A 15,719-nucleotide genomic window follows, 5' to 3' on the forward strand; every position below is an offset into this window, starting at 1 on the left:
TGGATTACAATTCTAGAGTTAGAAAGATCAAGTAGAGACTTTATTCAATAAGTTTTTAAAACTATCATGATATAATATATGTGATATTATTTAAAGAGTGAATTGATATTTTACCATTTATAAAGTTATCAATTTCCTTATAGAAAGAATATTATGACTCATATATTTATGGGAAAAAAAAGATTATGTTAGAGAACACACGGTATATGGAAACAAGACATAGTGATTCACCTTTTTCTAATAGAGTTTTAAGAGATTTTTCATTAATAATTCGCATGAATTAGTTTTAAAAACCAAATATTTGGACAATGATTTATGATTTGCGATAATTTAATATTGAAAGAAGTTGATAAAAATCTTAGAAATAAAATCTAATTTTCAAGTAATTTTTAAACAAATTCTAAACAACCCTAGATTGTTTAATTAGATTAGGACTCTTTGAAGATTTTTAAGATTTATCATTGATTATCTAATAGTTGAAGAATATTATAAAAGTCTCCTTTTATATTTAAAATACCCTTAATTTTAAAAAGGGAACAATTACAAAAATATTAAGGATATTTAGTATAAAAATGGATTTTGTAGACAGACAGTGGGTATAATTAACATTATCGATGTGTTGATTTTTTAACAAACAAATGTTATGTCTGTTATTAATTCTTAAAAATTAATAATTTGATTGATCACCAAACATGGTCGTTTGACTCCTCGAAACCACCGACTAGCTAGGGTTTTAATTGATGACGCTCACACCCATAACAAGCCCATCTCCCTACTTCAGTTTCTTTCATCCGTTGCTGCTGTGAGTGTGCAGATTTGGGATTGCTCTAAAGGGAATAAAAAATGGGTGCGTAAGCGTTTATTTATTTATTTATTTTCTTCAATTCAAATTTTATAACTTAGTTAAAAAATAGTTTTGTATGAATTAACTGGTTCATAGGGATTTCTCGTGATTCTATGCACAAGAGATGTGCTACTGGTGGCAAAAAGAAAGCTTGGAGGAAAAAGAGAAAGTGAGCAACTTTTTTATTTTTTGTTTTAATGTGTTTTGCTGGTTACTATTTTAATCTCTGTATTTAGAGCAGCAACATGTTTGATGCATGCATTTTCACTTGTTATTAAACACATAGAGGTCCAGCAATTAATACGATAGGCACTGAATAAATTGCTCTTGGAAGACTGATATTTATGATATCAAATTGCTGAAAGATGCTAGTTTGCAGCATAGGGCTCTTGCGAATTGCTTACATCGTGATGCTTTGACCTTTTTAGTTGCTTTGACCAACTCTAGTTTAGGAGAGTCATTGTTATTACCTTGATTGATTAAATGTCATTGGGGATTTTTTAAGGGAGGAGAGAGGGGCAGGGAAGAAAATAGTCTTTCGTTCTTTGGATTTCTTAGTAGGTGAATGGAAGTTAAAAAATTTTCTTTACTTGCTTAGAGGATGGGAATGAGATGTTTTGTTATTACATTATATATATGTCCTTGGATAGAGTTTCATAAATAAATAACAAGGATATAACCATAAATTTAGTCCAACATCTTTTAAGTATTCCTTCCCCTCCATTACTTCTAATTCTCCAATTTGGAGGAGACATTTTAATAAAAAGGAAAGGAATGGAGTTTGAAAAAACTCTCTTCCCTCCTATTAAAATGTTTTCCCAAATAAATTAACTTATCAGTTCCCCTCAACTGATCTCCTTCCTAAACAAACTGTAATGAGAAAATGAAAAAGTTTGAAGTCGGTGTTATCAAAGGCGGAAAGTGCTAAAAGGCACCTAGCCTGTAAAATACTCAAGGCACTAGGCGCTCACCTGAATGAACCTTGGCAATATGTTATAAATAAATAAAAATGTTTATAAATATATTATGATATATCAATCTAAAATATATATCTTCTCAATTAAGATTAGATCATTATAAAATAAAAAAAAATATAAAATACCATAACAGAGTCCTATAAAGTTATATTTTTCATCCCTAAAACAAAATGAGATAATTTAAAGTAGTATCAATGTTGTCAAAGGCGAAAAATGGTAAAAGGTGCCAAGTCTATACAAGGCCTGAGGCGCTAGGCGCTTGCCTAGGAAACGCTTCATTGAATATCATCACCTAAGGCCTTACCTGTAGCACTTAAGCGAGCGCCTTTTGACAACATTGTTTGAAGTAAGTCGCCATTTGTCTTTTTATTATCATTATTGGAAGTTACATGGTTCACATAGTGTCTTTTATGGTATTGTCATATGGTTTTTAGTTGGAGATGAGTGCTTAAATTCCTCGATCAGAGATTTTGGAAAAAGAACTCATAAATTTTTAGAGAATATAGAAATCAATGAATGATTTGGTAATCTTGGTGTTTTTTCACACAAAGTTATGTCTTTTTATATGTTTTGATGAATGAAAAGGAGCCCCTTAGGCAAGCCAAAGCATAGCCCCAACAAGACCATTTAAAGACATTGACAAAGTGAAGCTGGGGAGGTCTTATGGTCTAAAGTAGGTCCATTAACAGTAATTCTAAGCAACGTGGTTGTGGTTGTGGTTGTTTTAGTGTTCAGATTTCCCACTCTTAAGACTGACCATGCCAACCATCTTTTACAAACGCTCTTTAAAGAGAACAATAGTATCATCTTGTGTCCTTTTTCTCCCTAAACAATAGTATCGTCTTGCATTTTTGTCCCCCAAAAAATCTTGTCACTTTTAAATTCTAGCTCTATTTCCTTAACTACAACATCAATTTTCAAAATGCTTAGTGTTCTTGAAATCTAGCTAGGTAAGTGTTTATTCTAACATTTCTAGCAAAACCCATATTGGTACCTTTACTTAAGAAAAATTCTTAATATAGTCCTTCCATCCAGTATCTAGATACTTTTTGACACTTAGCCTGACATGTGCTTGACATATGTCCATCATATTAAGAAATAATCTAGAGTAGATGGACCAACTAAATAAAAAATGGGTAGAGAGGTCGTGATAAAAAAGGTCAAGAGTGCAGATCAAATACATGATTATTACTTATAAATTTCGATTGTCAAAGTAGTGAACACCAATTTTTTTTTTTTTTTTTTTGGTGATATGCCTGAATTATTGCTCAAAATTTGTGTTACAATCTGCTTATTTGGATACCAACAAATTTGATTTTTTATTCCTATGATTGGTGGCAACTTGACTGAGCTCTTAGAACTATCTTCATATAGAAATCAATCATTTGACATGATTCTTAGGTTTATTGCAAATTGTCAAAAATTGCAATTCTCTTTTCGATTACATAGCAGTTCATTACCAAATAGTTTAATCTCACAACACAACATAACAAAGTACTCGCAGCACATCACAACAACCCTAGTAGGGGCCAAAGAGGCTCTTAGACATTGTGGTAGCTTTAGAACCATGGTCATTATCCATGTTAACTTAGTACCATACCATCATCCTTTGCCCAACTAAAATTTCTTCTTACCTGGACCTCTCTGAGAATAAGTTGTCTAGGAGGATTCCTCTTGAGCCCCCTTGACTTGACAACCTTAGATTTATAGACAAATCAACTTAAGGGAGAAATTCTGAGTGAATTGGGAGGCTAGGTCAGTTAGAGGGCCTTAATTTGTTTAATAATTAAGAATTTCTTTTGAGATCAATTAATATAGATTTTATATGGTGCTCTTCTTGATAGGTTCATTTGAAAAATTGAGCTTTAAGCTGGATAAGTTACAATATGTTTAAAGTACAATTCTTGTGTCCATGGTTTTTGTACCCTACTATTGTGTCAATGGCTTTTTCCCTACACCATGTGTGAAAGCGGTCATGCGATTAGTCTTTTATTTCTAAATGTGGAAGGACTATATCTGTAAAGATTACTCTTTTATTTCTAAACATGGAAGGATTGTATCTGTAAAAAGTACAGATGCTTGGTAGGCTACTTCAGTTAGAGGGCCTCAAAATGTTTAATAATTAATAATTTCCTTTGAGATCAATTAGTTTAGATTTTATATGGTGCTTTTCTTGGTGGGTTACTTTACAATTTTTGTGTCAATGGTTTATGTACCTTTCTAGTTTGCCAATGGCTATTTCCCTACATATGTGAAAGCGGTCATACTAGCATACAATCGGTCTTTTATTTCTAATTGTGGAAGGATTGTATATGTAAAAAACATAAATAGCATCATATGCTGGTCTGGGCAAACTATGTTTCTCCCTTATAGATTTGTCAATGTTTCACCTCTACCCTCATAGTTTAAAATTTTTTAATGCCGCCCCTATAGTCTGAAGAAAGTTCTAATTTTCCCCTTTAATGCTAAATAACTAACAAAGAAACTTTTTTTCATTTTTTTCACTCATTTTCCCTCTCAAATCCCCAATATGTTATAATATCTCACAAAACACAAAAAAACTAAAAATTCTCAAACCAAATTCAAAAGGTAAGATATTTAATGGTTAAGGGCACAATGGAACTTTCCGAAACTAGAAGGGTAATATTCAGAAATTTTAAACTATGAGTAAAAACAAAACATCAATGAATCTGCAGGGGCAAGAAGCCAACAATGTTTACCTTTTTATATTTTATCACGTGTACTTAATTAGATATCTAGATTCATGTCTTCTTCTGTTTGAAGGTATGAGCTTGGAAGGCAACTTGCAAACACTAAATTGTCAAGCAATAAGACAGTCAGGAGGATTAGGGTTTGAGGAGGAAATGTAAAGTGGCGTGCTTTGAGGCTTGGTATTGGAAACTACTCATGGGGAAATGAGGTTGTGACCCGAAAGACCAGAATTCTTGATGTGGTGTACAATGCATCTAACAATGAACTGGTTTATACTCAAACTTTGGTGAAGAGTGCCATTGTTCAGGTTAATGCTGCGCCTTTCAAGCAGTGGTATCTCCAGCACTATGGTATTGACATTGGCTGGAAGAAGAAAACCACAGATGCAAAGAAGGAGAGGTATGAGCTTGAAATAGTTTTTCCTTCCAGGCACATCATTTCCTTTTTTTAGGTTGCTTTTGAATCTTGATTTTATATTGGTATATTAAGACTTATATATTTCTCCATAGTGTTGCAATGCCTTGTGATACTAGTAGATTTTATGTTCCCAATCTTCTTTCAGCAAGAAAAAATGCCAATTTAATTCGTTGTTGTTACTGGTTGTTGATGCCCGTGGAATACTTATCTCATTGTGTAGCATATCAGTAAACTTGATGGGTTTTTACTTATTTTGTCAATTCTGAAGCACTATAGAAGGAATTGTGAGCACTTGTCATTTTCATAGACAAATATATAAAAAATGTTCATTCTAAGACTTAAGTCTTAATGGTCAGCCTTTTTTGGAGATTTGGATGATTGAGGAAAAAATGAACACCTCTGAAAAATTATATGCGATATATATGCCTTTTGAGTTCTGACTATACAAGTGTCATTCATTTTAGTGGTATTATGCTTTGGAAATGGCTTGTAAATGAACCTATAAATTTTTTCCTTTTTTTGTAGGAAGGTGAAGCTGTTATTGAGGAGGTCAATAAAAGCGACCATGTACTGAGAAAGTTGGAAAAGAGACAACAGACTCGCAAGCTTGATCCACATATTGAAGAGCAATTTGGCAGTGGCCGTTTATTAGCTAGTATTTCATCATGTCCTGGTCAGTGTGGTCGTGCTGATGGGTATGTAACCCTTCTCCTGCATCTATTTCTTGTAGTTGTTAAATACAGCTAGAGGAAGATAATACAAGTTGACCTTTTCAGTTCCTTGAAAGTGTTCTTTTCCTCTAAAAATCTCTCACATGATTTTTTTGTTTGGTGGCAGGTATATCTTGGAGGGCAAAGAGTTGGAGTTCTACTTGAAGAAGATACAGAGGAAGAAGGGCAAGGGAGCTAGTGCATAAAATTTTGTTTCCCAAACTTGTAATTTCCGAGTAGGCTTCTTCAACCTTCACCTTATATTTTCCCTTCTTTTAGATGTTGAACTGATGGTGAGATGAGAAATTGAACTTTGAAAACTTATAAAATTGTCGAGTTGTCAATTAGAATCATAGTAATACTCATGTTTTGATTTTGACTCAATGAATTACTAATCGTTCTTGTCCAGTAATGATCATGTTGTGTTTTGATTTTGACTCGATGAATTAATAAAATTATTTCCGTTTAGGCGGTGGTCCCATTAATAATTTGAGTTCTCTTCCTAGTCGTTGCTATGTTGCTTGTCTTGGAAAATTTCTTATTGTTCATGTCACTATGAATTTACTAAACGCTAAATTGTTGAAAAAAAATTATACTGGTAGGCCTGTTTTTTAAAGTATTTTTTATTAGAAAATGTATTAATATAATATTTTTAAAAAAATTATTTTTAATATCGACACATCAAAATAATTTAAAAAATATTAAAAAATATATTAGTTTAAAATAAATTAAAAAAATATTAATTTTTTTCAAATAAGGTATAAGTACAATTCTGAAACTCAAACTAAAATTGAGCTGTTTAAGGTTATTTTTATTTATGGGATAAAATGTTCAAACTGCAAATGATTTTTGAGTCCTTTATGGTGTTGGGTTTCATCCAATTTCAATTATGTGGTGTCTTGGTAAGAAGATTATTTAACTTTATCCTTTTATTTCTAATCTAAATTGGAGTGGTCCAATTATGATACTAATCACATATTTAGCTATGATATAATGTTTTCATAGTTTTTTTTTTTGTTATTTTAATATAATCAAATTCAACTAAATAATAAGAATAAACATAAAATAACTAAATAGAATATATATATATATATATATATATATATATATATATAATGGATATATTTTTATTTGTCCTTTTAGTTTTCTACACAATTGAAGGAATTTTCTAACCCCTTTTCTTGTATCGAACTATAATGATTTTTAATACTATTAATCAAAGATTTTTATGTTTTACTATTCACATATTTAGCTATGATATAATGTTTTCATAGTTTTTTTTTCTATTTTAATATAATCAAATTCAACTAAATAATAAGAATAAACATAAAATAACTAAATAGAAAAAAATATATTATAAGGGATATATTTTTATTTGTCTTTTTAGTTTTCTATACAATCAAAGGAATTTTCCAACTTTCCTTTCTTGTATTGAATTGATAATGATTTTAATATCATTAATCAAAGATTTTTTATTTTTTTATTATTTTTTAAAGTTTATCATACCTGCTTTTCGTTTTTATATGTATAAATTCAGATTTTTTGAAAAATAATAACAAAAAAGAAAGAATTTATTTTTTGAGGAAATAAAACTTTTTCAAAGAACTTCTATTTTTTTTTTTTGAGATACTAAAATAAATAAAATAATAGAGTAAGGTTCGATTAGTATGGAAAAAATTGGCAAAAATACTTTTTGATGTAAAGAGTGTAAACCCTAAACCACTTTTTGCTCTTAGAAATCCTTAAAAGAAATGCTCCATAAAACACACCAAATCATTGCATGAGAATAATTAGCCTAACTTTGATGAAAGCTTCATCAACATGGATGAAGAGGATTGGGAAAATTGTTATGTAAAAGAATTTGTTAGGCTATTTAAACAGTCTAAACATATATTGAATCCCATTAAAGAGGAGTTAAAATTAGTGAATATAGGCACCGAGTACAATTAAGAAAATTAAAGATAGAGATTTTGATGTAAAAAAATTAGAGAAATGTAGCCTTGTTAAATGATTATGCAAATATGTTTGCATGGTCATATGCTTACATGCTAGATTTAGACATAGAAATTGTAGTATATAAACCGTCTCTAATTAATGGATGTAAGCAAATCAAACAAAATATAAAAAGGATGAGGTATGATATACTAGTTAAGGTTAAAAATGAAGTGCAAAAACAATGGGATGCTAGATTTGTTTGTTTGTTTTTTAAAGTGGTAAAATACCTCTAATGGGTATCAAACATCATAGAGGTCCCTAAATAAGATATTAAGATTAGGATGTGTAGACTTTAGAGATCTGAATAAATCTAGCTGAACAGATGATTTTCATTAGCCTTATATAAATGTCTTTGTTGATAATGTTGCCAAGGTTCACTCATTCCATTATAAATGAATTTAGGTATAATCAAATTAAGATGGATGAAGAGGAAAAATACTATATTTGTTACCTATTGAAGAACTTTGTGTTACAAAGTCATGCCATTTGGATTGATGAACACCGAAGTGACCTACAACGAGCAATGATGATATTTTTTTTTATGATATGATGCGCAAAGAGATCAAAATTTCTATGGATAATATGATTGCTAAGTTTAAAAAGGGAGACAATCATGTTCAAACTTTGAGGAAGTTATTCAAAAGATTGAGGAAATATTAATTAAAGTTGAATCCTATATAGTGCATATTTGGGGTAAAGTCTAGAAATATGCTAGGATTTATTGTGAGCAATAAAGGAATTGAAATATATCCTAACAAAATTAAAGCTATACAAGCCATGCTTGCTTCTAAGACCAAAAAATAAAATAAAAATGAGAAGCTTTATAGGGTATCTAAATTATATAACCCATTTCATCTCTCAACTGATAACTACATGTGAACCAATCTTTTGGTTACTTTTTAAAATAAAAATCCTAAAATATAGGATGAAGACTACTAAGAAGCCTTTGACAAGATTAAGAAGTATTTGTAAAAATCACCTTTTTTGGTACCACCCATACTTAGAAGACCTTCATACTGTATTTGACCATGACTGAAGTGGCTATGAGTTGTATATTAGGCCAACATGATAATTTTGAAAGAAAAGAGCAAGCCATTTACTACTTTAATAAAAAAAATCACTAATTATAAGTTTTAGTGAAGTTAGCTAGATAAGCTATGTTGTTGACTGGTATGGAACGCTAAACAACTTCAATAATACATATTGCATTATACAACTTGGTTGATCCAAAAATTAGATCCTCTTAAACGGGCATCTTTAAAAAGTCATACATGAAAAAAGACATCAACTATTTGATCCTGTCAGGACACCTACTTAATAATAATAATAATAATAATAATAAAAGCAAGGTATTAGGCCTGACTCCTTTGTTTTATTTTTCTTGGTTTTTTCTGCCCCTTGGAAAAAAAAAAAACCTAGACAAATTCACTTACTTTTTAGTTTTGACATAATTCTTAAATACTATTATAATTTTTTATTTGAATTTTAATATTTTTTTCAATTACTATGTATCCAATATGAAAATAATAATACTAATAATAAATTATTTATGAAAAATCAATTCAAATCATTTTTTATTCTTAGAACTTTTAAATAAATTTTGAATATGATTTTATCGCATTTATAATTTTTTTTAGCTTTCAATCACACAAAAAATGGACATAATATTTTAGTAGTTTTTGTTAGCTTGCTTTAATAATAATAATAATATTTTTTTTTAAACGATGATTCTAGTTAAAAAAAAAAATATTGTTCGTCAAGACAAATAAAAGATGCATTAATAAGATAAATTATCTTAATAGAAAAAAAATTCAAAATAAATATATTTTCACATTTAATAACAATATTAAAAAATCCCCTCAGAAGCTTATATGTTTTCTAGCCCCCCACTTCGGTGAGTGCACACAGCATGGAGTAGATATAATGGTGCGCGACAGGCAAATCAGAAAAGCAACCAAATCAAGCACGGAATAAGAATCACGAACACTACCACTACTACAAATTTTGTATGACTACGCGCCATCGTGACCGCACACCGGTCCTCTTCTCATTCTTCGCACGAGGAGGCATACTTGTTATCACAAACATATGCTTCTCGACAGGCAAACGCCATCCACACTTGTGATGTTTCTATTATCCCCTTTTTTAATGGTAGTACTCCACCAAGCTATCCTAGTCTACTTTCTCTTCATCAACAAATTTTTAATTTGATAGCGCAAATGGATCCCTAATTTTAGAGAAAACACAGGGATTGAACATTCATTTAAGCTCTAGATTCAATCTCTAAGCTTTAATTTTTTTAAATCAATAAAATTACATTTTATTTTGTTAAGCCGAGTATTAATCGAACGAATCAACATTTCCTCGACATTGCAAGATTCCCTTACGCATGCATAAAAAACAAATCACAACCAAATAAAAAGAACAAAAAAACGAGGATACCTCTTAGTTTTCGCATGCAGGTCCATAGTGAAACTTCACAAGGCAACTTTGATACCTCTTAGTTTTCTATTTTATAATTTAACAATGGATAATTACAGAAAATCTCATCTGAAAATCACTTTCTTTCTGTACTTTTATAAATTACATTTTCTATCGAGTCAAACAAAATATTATAAATGATGAAAGGTTAAAGATGTAAATTATTATTGAATACAAAGTAATTTATGAAAGTATAGAAAGAAAAATGAAATTCATATCAAACTACATGAGGTTTTTTATAATTATTCCATTTAACAAAAACATATATGTTCGTGCACTTAATTGACAAGTTAAACGACTGGACAGAGCAAAATAAGAAAAAAAAATAATACACAAATTAATTATGTGGTTATCCTTAAATAAGAGGGAGGGAACAGAAACTGCTGGTATCATACAGTAGTAGTTCATTTAAAGACCAACATGTAGTTGTGTCGTACGTGTGAGCAATCATGAGCTAATCTCCTAAAATAAACGAGCCCGGCTTGTAAGTCTATTTCCTAATACAAAATATCATTAACAAGAATAATTATCACCAGTGTCAGGATGACGTACCATATCCAAAGAACACAAGACAGCCACCTCGTACGGACTAAGAAGTTAAACTATGGCCATCCATCAAACTTTGGGGGCTGGCAATAGAAAGACCAGCATCTACGTTGTCTGTCCTGTACCACTGCTTAAGGTGCTCCTGAGATGACCACATACCGCAAGAAACTCACAGTACAATCTTGGCATATGGTATCTTCAATCAGCCACAGAGTACAATGTTGTGGAGAAAGAGTTGAAAGCAAAAATTAATATCAGCAAGAGAGGATGTGGCATTAAAAAGCAGACTCCTGAAGATCAATAAAGTTTCGCATCACTTCTTTCCCATTCCCTGCTGCCATGAGTATCGATCAATTTCACACGTATCCAAAAGAATTTCAACATCCAAGACTTTTCATTATCCTGCTAAACCTGTCTATGACAACTGACGGATGCGCATATGATCCATCAAGATTGATGGCATGATACTCTAACCCTTTCCACTCAGCAATCAATCGAAAATGTGGCCGTCTAAAGTAGCTACTAATAATCTCCAGAATTATTGTTTTTGGTGTTGCAGATACTATGTGAGTGAGACCTGCGCCATGAGCACCAATGATAACAGACGCGTCTTGAACGGCTCGGACTTGCTCCTTCATAGACATATGTGCAAACAATCCATTGACAAGATTCACTTTGCACTCCAAATGATTAGATACCCAGGTCTGCAATGAATCAAAAACTTCTTGTTCATTGCTAAGCCTTGATTCAACTTTACCAACATGGCGTGGATGGGCTAAATAATCTTCGCGTCTGACAAAGAGGACATTGTGCCCAGAAAATGGCTTTTCAGCTCTGTGTCTACTGACAGGGAAGTCAAAAGCTGCCCTGATCATTTCTCCAAACTCAGACAATCGAGCAGTTTTTTGGTCATCAGGGTTTTGCCAAAGATCATGCGCTGATGCTCCCTGACAATTTATTTTTTCAGTCAGTCCCTTGAAGAGTGCAGTCTCATATCCCAAAGGGACAAGAATAGCATGCCGAAGACAAACTGAGCCACTAAAGTCCTTAGCATATCTAAGGCTTGAAAACAACGCTTTCCAAGTTCCTTCCAAGGGTGTCTGAAATTTGTCATCATCAGCAGGTCAGGTAACATAAGCATGTATCAGTATTCTACGCAAATTAGATCAAGAACAGCAGAACAAATTTGTAAGGGTGGTGAGCTCATAAAAGTAATTTATACACGACCTTCATTGGGTCAGTTAGGTGAAACTTTTCCACCATCCAACCCTGTCATGTTTCCCAACTATGCAGAACAGTAGCAGAACAAAAACAATGTCCAAAGTGACAGAACATTACAAGCTTCGTTCAAATAAGGAGAAATTATTGCTTGTAGTTGATTATGTTTCGCTAACAAGAAAGACAACATGATGACCAGCTCATCAAGAAGATTGAAAAGACTTGCCATGGGGCACTTGAAAATTTTCAATGGAGAAACACAAAGCAGAGGATGGCTAGTGCAAGGGAAAAAAAAAACTCTTGGCAGGTTGAGTATCCCCTGCTGAAATCATGATTATTGATCACTCATTCAAAAGAATTGGATCCACTAAATGCATGTTTGGAATGGAATAATGAACTTATTTTTAGAATGAAATGGCAAAACCACAGGGTTTGTTTGGAAAGGGGGGTGTTGAGGAAATCTGGATATTGGGGTGAGTGGGCAGCTTATGATATAAATGGTAGTGCAAATTCAAATAATGGCTAGTGTTGTTCAAGCATGCTTTGAAAATCAACCTTCTCATGCTGAATTCAATCTTTCCAAGAACAAAAGCAATTGGATACTGACTTCTCAAAGTTCTACTAGCTAAGCATTTCATAAATTTATGAAAGATGATTAAACGCTTCCACACCATCAAAGACATGCCATGTAAGCCTGAGGAAGAAGAGTTGATATTATTTGATTACTGATTAGAACATTTCAAGCTAATAGAGAAGTACTCCACTGCAATTCATCTCTAAACCTAGAATTCTATCTCTCTCTTCCAGTCCTCCCTTCCACTGATCTATAAAATTCAATACTAGACAACCCGGACAAACCAATTTAAGCATAAAATTAATTAAAGTCTCTCATATGCAATAATCTTAAAGAGCCAAGAAATCATGAAAGTAAAACAGAGAGCACAACATACTCTGGAGTGACCATCCACAAAAATCAAGTGAGGTCGATAAGGCAAGTCGGTGACTCTCGAAGCAACATATGCACTGTACCAATCTGTGATAGTATGAAAAAGATTTGCATACTCAAATCTGGTGACCAAAAGGGTTGGCTCCTCAATCCACTGCAAGCAGATAGATCCATTACCATCAATAAGAGACAAGCATAACCCATAATTTAATCTACATAAACTTATTATCACCTCTATTTAGTAACAATTTGTCTTCCTCTTATGAAATATTTCATTAAATTCCCTTCCACTCCTGTCAGTCTATAAGCGAAATTAATTATCAAAATAGATAATTTATTACTTAATCAATTAACATTCGAATCCGGTTCCACCACATCACTTGCCCTAAATAAAATTAAAAAGAAGAAGAAGAAGATTATTTACCAGATCGCAATGAAACTCCTTGCTGCTATTATCCACAACCCGAATCGATCGGATCAACCCACGCATGGTGTGTCGCATTACATCCCCATCAGGAACAAACGCATCTAAGAAACCTTCATCAACAAGCCATTTAGATCTCGCTGTCGATCCAAGAATCTCAAACGCACCGTTTTCGAAATCCGGCAACTCCTCCTCCTCACTTCTACCAATTACCTCCTCGATCCTCTCACCTCCTCTCGACATTTTAATCCTCTCCGGAACCATCCGTACACTCCCTCCCTCGCATATCGAGCTCCTTAATGTCTCGCTGTACAAACACCTGAACCATCCGCCGCTCGAAAGTACGTCGATGCGGCGGCTAAAGCCGTTTCCGAAGTAAGCTTCGCATGAACGGACGGTGACTTTGTTAGGGTTTTGAGTCCATGGAAGGTACGAAGGAAGTATTGGCCAGGCTTTTAGATTGAAATTGTTACTGCTACCGTTACTGTTGCTTTCGGTTTGGGAACGGTTGTTTGACGTTAGAGGAGAGTGGTAATCCTCTTGTTTGTTGTTAGAATTGTGGTGGTGAGAGGAGAAGTAGAGGCAAAGAGAGAGGGAGTTGAGGGCGAAGAGAAAGATAACGATCTTCAACAGCTTTGAATGCGTTTTGTTCATCTCTCTCTCTCTCTCTCTGCCTGGTCTCTGGAGGAGTGTTAGATTTTTTGTTGAATTTTCTCTGTTGCGCCAAAACGGAAGTGCAGTTGACGTAACGCACCGTGCACTCCGCCTGAGCTACGAGGAGGTTGTGGAGGAGCCCACGAAGGTTGGTTTATTAAATATTAATTACCATGACTTCAGCTTGACTTGAGTTTTACAGCTGACTGAACCAATGAAGAGATGACATGTGATGCGCTTGGCAAAATGTAGGAGTTGCTTTGTAAACAAATGTTTTTCTGAAAAAGCAGAACAGTTAAAAGAATAACTAGAAAAATAATACATTTATTTAAGTCATTTTATTTCCAAAATTGTATTCGTAACTATTAAGTTAAGATATCATATTAAAACTTAAATTTAATACAACTAATCTACTAATTAATCCTATTAAAATTAAATTCACTTCAAGTAACTAATTATTTTTTATTTATAATTATCATAATCATTTACATAATAAATTAAATATTAAAACATAAATAAACTAGAATCTAAACTAATATACACACACACATGCATGTGTGTGTGTGTATATATATATATATATATATATTTAATGTTTGATTTTTAATTTTGTTTTAATATGTGTCTTATCATTTGTATTTTTATTTTTATTTTGGTACAAGGAATAGAAAAGAAAACTACGCTAACCTAAAACTCACTCAAGCCTTGAGGAATAGCATCTCATGTCTTAAGACTAAAGTCATTCCCTGCTGCATTCCACCATTTGGAAGCTTTCCATGAAATTTTTTTTAAAATTTTGGTTTAAATTTTTTTTATATATATAATTTTAGATTATTTTAATACGGTGATGTTATTTAATTTATTTTAAATAAAAAATATTTTAAAAAAATAATTATTATTATATTTCTAAACATCCCTCAATCATGAAATCAACATAAATCTTTTTAAAAGGACGTTGAATACTCGACATCATTTTCATAGCAAACAAATCCCTAATATTGTGAATAATAGCTTTGTGATTACTGATATTGTTAATAGTAATTATTTTTTAATTAGAAATGTATTTAAATAATATTTTTTATATTTTAAAAATTATTTTTGATATTAGTATATTAAAAAGATCGGAAAACATTAAAAAAATTAATTTGAAAAAAAATTTAATTTTTTTAAATATATTTTTAAAACACAAAAATATACAAACTCTAAGATTATCTTCCCATCCAAAATGCAAAAAATATATCTGAAACCCCTTTCCCATGCCAGTTGAAGACCATGTTTAATGGCCAAAAGCTCACGAAGAAGATTGCATCCACTGCCCTCAAAACTTGTAAATCCACACACAAAAGAAGCATTCGGAGCCATGATGAAGCCACCAAATCCAGCTAAATTCTTAAATAAAATTCTTTGTAATAACTCAATTTTTACCCCTCTTAAAAAAAAAAATTCTTGTCCAAATAAGAAGTAAAACTGCAAAAGAAAAATATATTTAAATAAAATCACTCTTTTACTCGAATCTCATTAACTGCAACTTCCTATAATTTTATTTGTACTCTCATTTGTATATCTGTAAATGTACTCTTACGTAGATTTAAAAGTGATTTTTTTTATTTATCTTAAACTTTTATTTCTCAATTTATGTAATTTACTTTAGTTAGGTTTGTTTAATCTTATGATTCATCTTTGTAATAACCTAATTTTTAACTCTTTTTAAAAAAACATTTCATGTCCAAATAAGTAAAAACTGCAAAAGAAAAATATATTTAACAAAAATCACTCTTTTACTCTATTCTCAGTA

At 31.8% G+C, this 15,719-nt stretch overlaps 2 protein-coding genes across 2 annotated transcripts; one reads left to right on the forward strand and one right to left on the reverse strand.

Annotated features, from left to right (window-relative positions):
* The first annotated feature begins 843 nt into the window (after positions 1-843).
* LOC118056783 (small ribosomal subunit protein eS8) lies at positions 844-5,999 on the forward strand. The gene is given in 5 exon segments (XM_073407356.1): positions 844-847; positions 941-1,013; positions 4,606-4,948; positions 5,476-5,645; positions 5,788-5,999. Coding segments are annotated over 5 exon segments (669 nt in total). The 3' UTR covers positions 5,867-5,999.
* Positions 6,000-10,449: 4,450 nt separating this feature from the next.
* LOC118056802 (beta-1,2-xylosyltransferase) lies at positions 10,450-14,100 on the reverse strand. Its single transcript, XM_035069155.2, has 3 exons — positions 13,271-14,100; positions 12,851-13,000; positions 10,450-11,782 (listed from the first exon to the last, which is right to left on the reverse strand). Exons 1-3 carry the CDS (start codon positions 13,922-13,924, stop codon positions 11,060-11,062), a joined length of 1,527 nt encoding a protein of 508 aa, XP_034925046.1. The 5' UTR covers positions 13,925-14,100; the 3' UTR covers positions 10,450-11,059.
* Positions 14,101-15,719: the final 1,619 nt, after the last annotated feature.

This window comes from Populus alba, chromosome 1, assembly GCF_005239225.2.
Source record: "Populus alba chromosome 1, ASM523922v2, whole genome shotgun sequence".
Taxonomy (NCBI): domain Eukaryota; kingdom Viridiplantae; phylum Streptophyta; class Magnoliopsida; order Malpighiales; family Salicaceae; genus Populus; species Populus alba.

Excerpts from the sequence above, each read along its gene's own strand:
- LOC118056802 (XM_035069155.2), bottom strand. The coding sequence starts at position 13,924 with ATGAACAAAACGCATTCAAAGCTGTTGAAGATCGTTATCTTTCTCTTC. Across the intron at positions 13,001-13,270 it reads AGGAGTTTCATTGCGATCTG|TGGATTGAGGAGCCAACCCT; the intron begins GTAAATAATCTT and ends ATCTGCTTGCAG. Across the intron at positions 11,783-12,850 it reads TTGTGGATGGTCACTCCAGA|ACACCCTTGGAAGGAACTTG; the intron begins GTATGTTGTGCT and ends GACAAATTTCAG.